Genomic DNA, 14,135 nt, shown 5'->3' on the forward strand with positions numbered 1-14,135 from the left:
AGCTTGAATTTATCCTTTGTTAGGCTAATCTGAAAGCTCAGGGTATTTCCCAGACCTCTCTATCTTGGTAAGACTCATCTTCCAAATTCAACCTTCCTTGCAGACTTTCTTGGAACTTTAAGTTTTGTTGGTCTGGGTCTACAGTAGGCTTTATTATAGTTCATGATCCCTATTCTTAAAACCTGGCTTTCTGTTACTTCAGCAAGATGCCAGAAGTTTTAACAAGCATTTTGCCACTCTGGACTGGACTGGAACTCCAAATTCCTCAGCACTGCTCTACCTTTAGTATCACAATTCCAGTTTCATCCCTGTAGTGCTTAATCTCTGGTAAACCCTGGGTAGTCTCATCCAATGAATGTGCAGCCTAGTCCTCAGTTAAGAATTCATGAACATCTGACCCCCAACTTCTTTTCAGTATACTGTTTATATATAAGTTACTTCCCAGGTTTACTCAGAGCATTTACAACTATAGAATCAAGGGACCTCAGAAGGTCACTTAAAGAACTATTTTAAATGATAGGGATCTTAGAGACTTAAGAAACGCTTTCATTTCAGAATAAGAAAACTGCAAACCTAAGAAGTTAAGTGCAGACTGGATCTTCAATTCTGAGTATCTTGCTTTGCAAATATTCAGCTTCACTAATTTCAAAGTGTTTCCATTACTTTACCTCATTTGATCCTCACAACAATATCATGAGGTGGGTCTAAATATTATTATACTTATTTTATATGTAAGCAAACTGGCTTAAATGTAAACACATTCTTTGCTGCAGGGAGCATCTTTGATGCTTATAATACTCATAAATGGATCTTCTGATAGGAAAATCTTATGATTAAATGGATGGATTACTACCCTCTACATCCAAAGCTCGATGGAAGTTTTACCCATTTACAGAATGAGTAATTACCTAAAAGGGACCTTCTGAAGGCACTGTAAAGAAAGGTCCTGAAAAAACACCCTCATACTGGTATATTGTTTAACAGATTTTCTCAAAATGGGTATTGCAATTAGGTTAAGGCTTACCTACCTGCAACAGTTAGTCCTTTAACTGATGCATTATATTTAACAGAAGGGACCAGAATTGACCCCACACCTCCAGTAGAGGAGAAAATGAAAAGAAGTAGGAAAATAATCTTACTCCTTTCTCCTTTGGGAGAAAGAAGATGACCTATATTCTTTTTTAATTTTTTTAAGATTTTTATTTATTTATTTTAGAGAGAGAGAATGAGAGATAGAGAGCACGAGAGGGAAGAGGGTCAGAGGGAAAAGCAGACTCCCTGCTGAGCAGGGAGCCCGATGCGGCACTTGATCCCGGGATTCCAGGATCATGACCTGAGCTGAAGGCAGTCACTTAACCAACTGAGCCACCCAGGCGCCCTGACCTATATTCTTAACTTCATCCTTGCACACAAACCATATATATTAATGGGGCAGAGAAAGCACTGTAAATGCTGAAAAAGAAAGGTACTCTGGGGGCCCTTATCTGAAAAGCTCAATGCTTTATCATTTTAACAAGGACCAGTCCCTGCAGTGTTACTTGTTTATAGTTACACTATACAGCATACTTTTTCTTTTTCAAGTACAGGAAATTTTTATATTAATTTATGTGATTTCTTACAGAATATTTAAATTTCAGTATTTCAAGTCAATGTGAAAAATGCTTCCAACTTCACAAGTCCTTTACCATATGTCCACTGCCTCCAATAAAGGCATTTGATGGAGGTATAAATAAATGTGGCTTTGCAAAAAGTATACATGTTCTTATGTAACTTAGAAAACACTTCAATTTGTTACTAGGGTATAACTGTTCCTATGATACATTTGCATAAATTTTCAACTTTGTGGTTAATTTGGAAGATTGTCATAAATCCCCCAATTGGGATTTCTTTTAATGCCAGCAACTTTACAATAAATTTGAAAATGAAACAGGATATCAGAAGATAAAATAATTTAAAATACAAACTCTCAGGCATGTGGGTGGCTCGGTCAGTTCACCATCTGCCTTCGTCTCAGGTTGTAATCCCAGGACCCTGAGATCCATCCCAGCATTGGGCTCCCTGCTCAGCCAAGAGCCTACTTCTCCCTCTCCCTTTGCCCCTCCCCCCAATTGTGCTTGCTCTCTCTCGTGTTTTCTCTCTCTCAAATAAATAAATCTTAAAAAAAATACAGACTCATTTTATTCAAGCGTAATAGATTGACACCTAACCTATACTATCCCCAAATAGCCTGAACTTTTTCAAGTAACCATTTTCAAAAGCTTTCTTAAATCTATTTTTCTCCCTTAAAAGATTCTTTAAATGTCAGAATTTAGATTATATTATTAGACTCTTCTTAGGTACATATGAAAACTTACTTTCTGTTGTGGGAAGTTAGAACTTTCTTTAGCCAAAAGGCATCTCAAGAGTATATAATTTAGCCCACAGAGGTTTGAATTTCTCTGCCAACTTTACTAATGGAAAACTACTTATCAAACAGCTCTGGAATCTCAAAGAAATAAAAGAGCTCTTCTACCCCCTCCCCAAACAAACCTGTTCTCAGGGTAGTCAAATTCATAGTTTCATAAAAATTTTTATTAAACACGAAAAATGAGTCTTTTTTTCATAGTGCCAACATAGGGTGAGACGGCAGTAGGAGTGTGAATGCAAGGCACTGGAGAATGAACCAGTTCATCTAGAAACCATACTACTCAAACTCATGACCTGAACTGATACTTAAAATTTATTATGATTACTATAATTGTTATTTTACTATTTTGTCCCCTTCTCCAATTCAATCTTTTCTTTCTTAGGGAAAGAGACTAACATAAAAGTGGAATAAAAAATAATGGCTAACAAAACCACAGCATAAGGAAAAGAAGAACCAACATGGGATCTGCCAATAAAAATGTTCCGTCAAGGCTGGCTAACCAATTCAAATGTTTCTACTGACTCACTAGCATGCTACCAAGTGAACAGTTTCACATGTCTTCAAACTCAGGGCCACCATTTGTTTGTAACAGATGCTCAGAAATTACAATCATAAATGCTAGGGTTGGAGAAGAATGATTAGGTCATTCCTTTTGGTCTGACATGGTCAGGATTACTGCAGAAAACTACACTATTCTGGTGCTTTGCTAAAAAATTTCTATGTTTTTTAGATCTATAGGTCAGCTCTGCCTTTTCCTCAGAAGAGACTTTTCTTATTCTAGATTCCGAGTCACACATATACATGTTTCAGTCTCTTTCTTGCACACTGCATTCCTCTCATGTTTCTTCTACATTTCAAGTTCTGGGGTTATAATGAACAACTCCTTTTACTTATTCAATTATCCATAATTAAACAATGTAAACATTTAAAATATGGTGGGTCCTGCCATGAAACAATGAAACAATTTCATGAAAATTCTATGAAGCCAGAACAATTATTATTGCTATTCTAAAAATGAGCAGGCTGAGGCAGAGAAAGGTTAAAGAACTTAAGTCATAAATCTGGTAAGTTCAGATTCAGGCTCTTTTATACTAGGAAGTATGTTCTTACTAGTTGCCGTAAGTAATTAGAGGCAGATATCATGTAGAATTAGGTGGAGGGAGTAAACTCCTTACAAATTAACAAAAGAATGAAGTAAATTCTGAGCAAAATTGTAGAAACTGAGACACTCCCAACTGAGGACAGATGATTAGCAGAACTGGCTCAACCATATGGAGAGGAGTCCAGAATATAGCAGAAGAAAGGCTATTCTCTTGCTCAGCTTCACAGTGAAAAGGAATTGAAAGCTCACTGTATTAGAACCCACAATATGTCATTCATAGTGTTTTGTATGTATTTACGCTTAGGTTATAGTCTTCAACTGAGGTTTCATGAATCATTACTTTTTATTTGTATGCCATATACTGGAAATCCTCATTTAAAAAAAATACGGAATTCAATTCACTATTCTAAGAGGAAACAACAGAATACCTGTTACTTCACAGACTTGGCAGCACAGTGTGGGTTGACCTACAGGGCAGTGCAAACAGAGCGGGCCAGTTAAAGAACCACCACACTCTCAACAGAATATCTGGATAGAGGATTATGTCTAAAGTGCTGAGATAACTTATTAAAAGGAAGGTATTAAATGACCATTTTACTAAGATATGAAACTGAAAGACAGCAACAAGGGGAAATTTAAGTGGAAATTAAAGCAAGGACTACTTTTAAAATGTTACGCTGGGAACACTATATCAAAAACAAATGATGTACTATATGTTGGCTAACTGAACATAATAAAAAAAAAATAGACCAAAACAACAACAACAACAACAACAACAAGAACTTTATGTTGGTAAATCTGCACGATACAAACTCGTGAAAAATCTAAGAACATCATGGTGCCTCAGAATATATTCTGAGCGACTGAAGAAGGTGATTTAAGAGACAGGTCATCTATCAGAGCCAGGTTTTAGAACTTTATTTCCAGAACTTTCATTTAATGTTTGTTTTACTAAATTTCTATACTACTTAAAAATTTCTCTACATACTTTATTCATTTATTCCATGTCTTATTGTGTGAGTGCTTGATGTTACCAAAAATAGTTTTGCTCATCATAGTAGTTTTCAGAAATGTAATCTCTGACCAGTTTGGAAAGGGAAGTCCACAATAGAGTGTAGCACTGTGGTACCGAAAAAGGAAAAAAAAAAATTACACACAACTCCCTTTTCATGGCTTGAAGTGAAGCATTCCGTTAAAACTTCTTCCATATATTTTCAAAGTCCTGATGATAAAAGAAAATTCCCACACAAATACACAGCTATTTTGCTATAAGCAGGTATCTGTACTTAGTAGGAAAGATCTGACAGGTAAAAATCAAGAAACTGGTGCATGGAGCAAACAAAACAAAACTTTTCTACTGTTACTTTAGTGAGGCCTGTTTCTGCTTCAGAACATCACATGAGATACTTTGTTTTCCACAACATTATATCCATCCTTCTTCCATTTTCTTAAATCCTTTGGGCTCTGATTTAATTTGCTTCTCAACTCTACCCCCTTCCATGTTTTAGGAATGGTTCCCAGACCTCTTTCATTCAAATAATTTTACGCTTTATTATTCAAAAGATACCTCTACTATTCCATCTCCAAAATATCAAGCTTTAAATTTCAACCACCAGTGACAAAAAACTTGTTTTACACTAACTGCTCCCGAAGCAGCATATTAACAAACTTTATCCTCTTGATGATAGTCAGAACACTAACCTCTCCCTATTCTCCAGGTGTACAAATTTATTTCTGGCTTCAAGTACTCATCACTTCCAAGGGTAGATCATCTGTAATGCTTTCATAAAAGATTAGAATCTTTTAACTTTGCACTGTGGCCTAATAACCTATACATATATGCAGGTGACAACCCAACAACTGCTTCCTCAACTCTTAGGTTGCTGTCAGGATATTGTATGTGCCATGAAAACCCACACCAAGGTATCATGGCAAGATCCTCTTCTGGTCTGTAATTTGGGTATTTAACATTTATTGACAGTTCAAAGCAGCAGAAAAGAAGAGGTGATGTTCACTCGGCATCAGGGAAATCCAAATCAAAACCTCAATGAGATACCACCTCACACCAATCAGAATGGCTAAAATTAACAAGTCAGGAAACAACAGATGTTGGCGGGGATGCGCAGAAAGGGGAACCCTCCTACACTGTTGGTGGGAATGCAAGCTGGTGCAACCCCTCTGGAAAACAGTATGGAGGTTCCTCAAAAAGTTGAAAATAGAGCTACCATATGACCCAGCAATTGCACTACTGGGTATTTACCCCAAAGATACAAATGTAGGGACCCGAAGGGGTACATGCACCCCAATGTTCATAGCAGCAATGTCCACAATAGCCAAACTGTGGAAAGAGCCAAGATGTCCATCGACAGATGAATGGATAAAGAAGATGTGGTATATATACACAACGGAATACTATGCAGCCATCAAAAGGAACGACATCTTGCCATTTGCAACGACGTGGATGGAACTGGAGGGTGTTATGCCGAGTGAAATAAGTCAATCAGAGAAAGACATGTATCATATGACCTCACTGATATGAGGGATTCTTAATCTCAGGAAACAAACTGAGGGTTGCTGGAGTAGGGGTGGGGTGGGAGGGATGGGGTGGCTGGGAGTTAGACATTGGGGAGGGTATGTGCTATGGTGAGCGCTGTGAATTGTGCAAGACTGTTGAATCACAGATCTGTACTTCTGAAACAAATAATGCAATATATGTTAAGAAAAAAAAAGAAGAAGAAGATAACAGGAGGGGAAGAATGAAGGGGGTAAATCTGAGGGGGAGATGAACCATGAGAGATGATGGACTCTGAAAAACAAACTGAGGGTTCTAGAGGGGAGGGGGGTGGGGAGATGGGTTAGCCTGGTGATGGGTATTAAAGAGGGCACATTCTGTGTGGAGCACTGGGTGTTATGCACAAACAATGAATCATGGAACACTACATCAAAAACTAATGATGTAATGTATGGTGATTAACATAACAATAACAATAAAAATAAATAAATAAAATCTTTTAAAAAGAAAACACAAAACTTAAAAAAAAAAAAAGAAGAGGTGATGTTAGCCTAAAGTACTTGCTGAGCTGAGAAGTCTGTTTATTTTAGGTCAGGGAGACTCAGTATTTATGCAGAGAAGAAGAAACTAATAGAAAGTGAGCACAGATGATGTGAGAGAAAACTAACAGATGAAGACTGCATAGGAGGGGAAGTGTGCTTAAAATCTGCGATAGAGATCAGAAGCTAGCCTTATGATGGAGAGAGTATCTTTTCTGAAACAGAAGAAAAGACAACAAAAATACAGACAACTGCTGAGGTAAAGAAGGTCGCTAAGCTATCCCAGGATAAATCTGTCTTCATAAAACCTAGAAGCAGGGCAATTATGAAGGGGTGAGGGTTGGGCATAGTGCCACAATGAAGAAAAAGAAGCATCTATTATGGACTAGCAGACATGACATGTCTCACAACAAATTATCTCAGGAAGTCACAAGACGTGGGACTAGTAGGAAAATGATGTACGGCAAGGTTCTACTAAAATTGACAATTTTGTAAAAACTGACTGGAAAGTGTAGCAAAACATTAATGGTTAAATATGGGGGCTATGTATATACGGGCTCATTATACTATTTTCTCTACTTTTGCATATCTTTGGAAGTGTTTATAATAAAAAAAAATGTTTTTAAAAAAGTACCTGGCTATCATAGGACCTCAAGACCAACAGTCATGTTCCTCAGTAAGCTCAGCAACATGGCTAAACTTTCCATAAGATTTTAGAAATTTCAGAGATGCAACTGGATAAGGTTATATACACATACACACACACACACACACACACACACACACATTCTCTCTCTCTCTCGGACTTTAAAATTCAATGAAGAGGCAAAAATAATTCTATTTGACCAGAATTTGTTCCAAATTTGTTCTAAAGAAATACAAGTTTGCATTAAAACAAAGTTAAATGTGTTAGCGGTAATAAATTGGGCCAGATGATAAAAGCAATGAGAAAAAGGTTTTCAAAATAAGATTATAAACACTTACTTCATCTCCAGAACTTCCTCTAAGTGTTTCCTTCTTTCTGCACGAAGATTGGTCAAATGAGTTTCCTTTTCTGCCAGAGACTGTTGAGTAGAGGACAGCTTTGCTTTCATGGACTCCAGTTCCTGCTTCACTTTCTCCATGGCCATCAGTAATTCCTCCACCTATGATAAGTATGGAAAAGAAAAACTGAGCATTTTGATCAATTAAAGACAGAGGAGCTAAGCAACGGGCAAGTCCTGGGTCCACAAGATTAAAAACACACGCATATAGCAAAAACCCTGTACTCTTGCTGATTCAAACAAATATATCAAGACAATATACCAAATAAATAAATCTCTGGTCTTCCCTCCACTATAATTCTTCTCAAGTTACCTCAAAAAGAACTTCATTTTCTTTTTGATAAACATAACTGCATCAGTTCAGTAAGTCACACTTTGCCATAGTCAGTCCCTTTTAGAGAATTTATTTGGAAATGGCCCACAAATGTCCATGGAAATCACAATATAACACAGATAAAAATATAAGGAACAAAATCATAGTAAATTTCTCTTTTAGGATTTTAGGAAATAAAAGACATAAACTTGACTAACAACACTCAGTATAAACAAAATAAGTCATTTTTATTCATTCAAAGATTTTTCTGTTTACACCGCTAAAAATAATTTCTTTTGGAGAAAACAGCTAGAATTCAATCAGACAGCTTCTTGCTCTAAAGTAGAGTTTTCTCAAGGAAGGCAGGAAGAAAAAAGAAAAACACATGACCACATAGAGAGGAGAGAGAATGCTTTAAAAAAAGACTTGAAAAAAGTCCTGAGGGAAAGAAGACAAAACTCTACAACACAAGGAACTAAGAAAACACAGTATGTACTTCATCAGTCATTTCCACTCACTCTGGGTGGTGTCCAAATCAGAATTACTTAAATAAACATGTTCATTTTAATTCCGAAGCAAGATATATGTTGGCAAAAATGTGTTAATACCAAAACCAACCTGAATCAGGTAATCAACCAGCCAACTGCACCAATCACAAGAGTTTATATTGGCTGCCAAGAAATAATTTTGATGACAAGCCTTTTCAGAGGAAGAGGTGGGGGAATTGCCATTCATTGACTTCTACATAAAACCAATTTCTGTGATACTAAAACTGAGAACAGTTTAGAGACAAAACTGCAATATAACAAATCAGAGTTGTTAACAGACCCCAGGATGTTAGCGCCTCAGACCTAACCAAAGTTTCCATGTTGATTGGTAACAGCTGCTAAACAGATAATAAACAGATACATTTAGTGTTTTGGCACCTGAATCATCTTACTTTGTGTATCTTTTCAGAAGTGATCAAGTTAATGTTCTCAGCTAATAGCTGTGAGAACAGTGCTGTGAGTATATATATTATTATGCAGCTCTTCTTGGATATGTATTCACATATTTACAAGCTTTATGTTAACATGTATCACTATCCACCCTTTGAAAACTGCAAATAAGGACGACTCCATTTTAATAAGTTTAATTCATGTAAAATCTTATTTAAACTGAACTGAAATGACATACCAAGTTATGTTCTTATAACACAAAATCAATGGACAGCACCATTTACAGAAGCTCTAATAAAGTGTGGGATATTTCCATCTTTGATGAACTTATCTTAAACAAATAAAAAAATCTCCCTCCCAACCTGTCTCTCACTACCCCAAGCAAGGTATGGTATCAGTTTCTTATATAACTTAGATATATTACATATACATAAGCAAGCTTGTATAAACAACTTATTCCTCTTTTCTATATTAAAAAAAGGAAGCTCACTTTATATATACCCTTATGCATCTAAAATTTTTGGTAAATGTTTACAGAAATACAACGTAGAGAAAAAAAACACAAATGTTAAATGTGCAACCTGAAGAATTTTCTCTAAGTTGGACACACCTGTGTAAAGAGAACACAGACCAATGAACAAAACATTAACAGTCCCCCAGAAACACATCTGAAAACCTCTTCCCAGATGAAGAGTAACCATTATTCCAGCATTTTACGTTAGTTTTGCCTACTTAACTTTCTACAAATGGAATTACATAGTATTTAATTTTAAGTAAAGATTTTCTTCTTTTTTTTTTTTTAAGATTTTATTTATTTGACAGAGAGAGACACAGCGAGAGAGGGAACACAAGCAGGGGGAGTGGGAGAGGGAGAAGCAGGCTTCCCGCTGAGCAGGGAACCCAATGCGGGGCTCGATCCCAGGACCCTGGAATCATGACCTGAGCCGAAGGCAGACGCTTAACGACTGAGCTACCCAGGTGCCCCCTAAGTACAGATTTTCTTCACTCAGTGTTATGTCTGTGAGATCCATCCATGTTACTGGGTATAATTACAGTTCTGTAATTCTCTTAACTGTATGGAATTCCACTGTGTGAAAATAGCAAAATTTACTGAAGGCACTTTTGATAAAAAGAATTTAAAAAAATTTTTTTTCCAGGTTTACTGAGAAATAATTGACATACATCACTGTGTAATTTTAAAGTGTACAGCATAATGGTTAGATTTACATATATTGTGAAATGATTACCACGATAGGGTCAGCTAACATCCATTCTCTCATACAAATACAATAAAAAGAATGAAGAAAAAACTAACTGCCTCCTTTTCATGGCAAATCTTAGGATTTGCTCTCTTAATAACATTCCTATATATCACAGAGCACTGTTAGTTACAGTCATCATGCTGTGCACATTATATCCCTACTACTTATCTTATAGGAAGTTTGTACTTTTTGACCACCTTTCTCCAAGTCCTATTTGACCTACCCCCTACCTCTGGTAACAAGACTGATCGCTTTTTCTATGAGTTTGTATTTATTTTGTTTTGTTTTAGATTCCACATATAAGATCATACAGCATTTGTCTTTCTCTAACTTACTTTACATTTAGATCTACAATATAGATGCAACTGAATAAATACAGTGTAATGGTCAAAATTCATTTTTATCAATATGGGTATTCAACTAACTCAGCAGTATAAATAGTAAGAAGAACTTTAATAGCCACAGTAAGAAGGCACTTTTGGTCTACTTGGCAAAAGATCAGAAATTATTTATTTTTTTAAACATTTATTTATTTATTTTTAGAGGGAAGGGAAGAGAGAGAGAGCATGCACAAAGAGGGGAGACGCAGAGGGAGCAGAGCATGGAGCCCGATGCAGGGCTTGATCTCACGACCCTGAGATCATGGCCTGAGCCAAAACCAAGAGCCGGATGCTCAACCAAGCCACCCAGGCGCCCCAAGATCACAAATTATTTAAAGACTACTTACAAATTATAGGAAAGATAATTTCACAATGCTTCGTATTGTACATAAACACCTTTAAATTTCATAAATAAGCAATGTGAAATACAGATATATTAAAAAGGAATACACATATATTCCAGAACCAAGAACAATACACACATCTATAAAGTCACTATCCAGAAGCTTTATAAGTGAAATTATCCAACTGTATGCCCAAAGTCCCCCATGATAGGTCATCACCATTTTAAATTTGTTACTTAATCCCTTCCATTTCTTTGTTTTTGCCTTTGATATATTTATTCCAAAATGGTTCAGTTTATGAACATTGTATAAATGGAATCTTCTGACTTTCTTATTTCATCCAACATTATGTTTTTTCATGTATATAAAAAAAGGGGGCCTACCCTTATATATATATTCCAGAACCAGAAGGAAAACATACCCTACATACTTACCATTTTAGGAGTTAAAAGCAATGAGGGCCAACAACTTTAAGCACCACAACACCCAGATTATAGTTTCCCACTAAACTGAAAGAGCTCCTTAAAAACACAGCTGATTCCAGATTTGGGGGAAGAAATGTATGAAAGATGAACGCTGCACAACTTTTTCCAGAAAGCAAGAGAAATGCGAATCATGGCAAACAGGGATCATGACACAGAAACCCTGATAACAAAACCAGAAAAATATATCACAAGCAAGAAAAACAAAGGAAATTACACAAGAATATTCCTTCTGAATACAGAGGCAAAAAAAAATACCAAAAAGTCAAACCCAGGAAGATAAAAAAATTGAGATTTATCCTAAGAATTCAAGGTTGGTTTAACACATAAAAATAAATGTAATAAACCATATCAGTAGAATATAGGCCAAAAAACCCCACATGATCATCTAAGTAGATGCAGAAAAGCATTTAACAATTTCCAACAACCTTTCATGATAGAAACAGTCAAGAAAATAGGGAAAAAGAAAAACTATCTCAACCTGATAAAGGGCATTTATGAAAAACTCACAGCTAATATAAACTTCAATGATTAAAGACGGAATGCTTTTCCTCTAGGAATAGCACCAAGAACAAGACTAGAATGTCCTTTCTCACCGTATCTATTTAATACTGTACTAGAAGTGATAGCCAGAAAATTAGGATACACAGATAATTAAAAGGCACCCACACTGAAAAGGAAGACAAAATTTTCTCTAGTTGAAAATGACATGACCTTACATAGTGAAAAACACCAAGAATCCACTAAAATAAATTATAATCAACAAGTATACAAAGGTTCCAGAATACAAGATCAATATACAGAAATCAATTGTCTGTCCATACACGAGCAATGAACGTTCTGAAATGAAATTAAAAACAATTCCATTTAAAATAGCACCAAAAAGAAGGAAATAGCTAGGTATAAATTTAACTTAAAAATGCATAACATATATACTGGAAATTATAAGATTATTGAAAGAAATTGAAGAAAATTTAAATAAATGGCAAAACTTATGACTTTAGATATAACTGTCATTTTATAGGAAGCATGAAGATAAGAGGAGCTATGTAAATAGCACCATGAAAAAATAATCCACTGAATCCAAAATGTGGGACACTTGTATTGGGCACGTGACTCAAATTTGTTTATTTCTCAACTCTCAGTTCTTTTCCATTGATCTCTTTTTCTATCCTTATGCCAACACTACCCTGAAGTTTTGTAGTAAGTTTTGAAGTCAAGAAGTATGAGATTTTCAACTTTATTATTTTCTTTCAAGATAACTTTTCTTATTCTGGCTCCCCTCTCATTTTCATATCAATTTTAGGATCAGCTTGTCAATTCCTACAAAAAAAAGACAGCTAGGGTCTTTATATGGATTACACTGAACCTGTGGATCACTTTGGGGATACTGTCATCTTAACTATATTAAAGACTTTTGATCTGTGAACATGATGTTTGACCCATGTCAAGCAAGTCTATCTGTTGCCCTATTTCCAATAGCATTTGCTCACTTCATGTCTGTGACATTGTTAATTCTCCCAATATTGCAAACTTTTTCATTTTTATTGTATTTGTTCTAGTGATATATGACTAGTGATTTTTGATTTTACTACTCTAATTCTTTTGGGGGCACCATAAACTGCACCCATATAAGAGAGCAAACTTATTTGCCAAATGTAGTATGTGCTCTGCTCTACCAAATGGCTGTTCCCCTGTCACTCTCTCTCTCCTTGGGCCGTTCTATTCCCTGAGATACAACAGTACTGAAATTAGGTCAATTAATAATGCTACAATGGTATCTAAATGTTCAAGTGAAAGAGAGTCGTATATCTCTCACTTTAAATCAAAAGCTAGAAATGATTAAACTTAGTGAGGAAGACAGGTACAAAGTTGACAGAGGCTGTACCAAACAGCCAAACTGTGAATGCAAAGGAAAAGTTCTTGAAGGAAATTAAAAGTGCTATTCCAGTGAACACACAAACGATAAGAAAGCTAAACAACCTTATTACTCATATGGAGAACGTTTTACTAACCCTCCATTCTATGGAATGACCAAACCAGCCACAACATTCCTCAAGGCAAGGCCTAATCCAGAGCAAGGCCAAACTCTCTTCAATTCTGTGAAGGCAAGGAGGTGAGGAAGCTGCAGAAGAAAAGTCCGAAGCTTAGCAGAGGTTGGTCCATGAAGTTTAAGGGAAGAAGTCATCTCCGTAACATAAAAGTACAAGATGAAGCAGCAAGTGCTGATGCAGAAACTGCAACAAGTTATCCAGAAGATCTAGCTAAGATCATTAATGAAGGTGGCCACACTAAACAAGAGATTTTCAATGTAGATGAAATAGCTTTCTACTGGAAGAAGACATCTTAAGACTTTCATAGCGAGACAGGAGAGGACAATGCTTGTCTTCAAAATATACGTGGATTCTCTTGTTAGGGTCTAACACAGCTAATGACTGTAAGTTGAAGCCAATGCTCATTTACCATCCTGAAAATCCTAAGGCCCTTTAGAATCATGCTAAGTCTCCTTTACCTGTGTTCTATAAATGTAACAACAAAGCCTAGATAACAGCACATCTATTTACAACATAGTCTATTAAATATTTTAAGTCCACTGTTGAGACCTACTGCTCAGAAAAAAAAGATTACTTTCGAAATATGATTGTTCACTGACAATTCACCTGTTCACTGGAAGAGCTCTGATGGAGATGTACAGTAAGATTATTGTTTTCATGCCTAACACAACATTCATTCTGTAGCCCATGGAGCAAGAAGAAGTCATTTCAGATTTTAAGTCTTATTATTTAAGAAATACATTTAAGAAAGGCTACAGC

General features: G+C 35.9%; 1 protein-coding gene across 12 annotated transcripts in view; it reads right to left on the reverse strand.

Annotated features, from left to right (window-relative positions):
• The window catches only part of ERC1 (ELKS/RAB6-interacting/CAST family member 1), a 582,903-nt gene that overhangs the window by 262,494 nt on the left and 306,274 nt on the right, over positions 1 to 14,135 (reverse strand). For all 12 annotated transcript variants that reach the window (XR_012376469.1, XR_012376467.1, XR_012376468.1 and 9 more), the window contains one exon: positions 7,545 to 7,705. Coding sequence is in view for 9 of the 12 variants with exons in the window: in XM_073886912.1 (XP_073743013.1) it covers positions 7,545 to 7,705 (161 nt within the window). In the remaining 3 variants the exon portion in view is untranslated. The remainder of the gene's footprint in view (positions 1 to 7,544; positions 7,706 to 14,135) is intronic.

Source organism: Callorhinus ursinus, unplaced genomic scaffold, assembly GCF_003265705.2.
Source record: "Callorhinus ursinus isolate GAN/ISIS: 27379988/994484 unplaced genomic scaffold, GSC_fseal_2.0 scaffold74, whole genome shotgun sequence".
Lineage (NCBI taxonomy): Eukaryota > Metazoa > Chordata > Mammalia > Carnivora > Otariidae > Callorhinus > Callorhinus ursinus.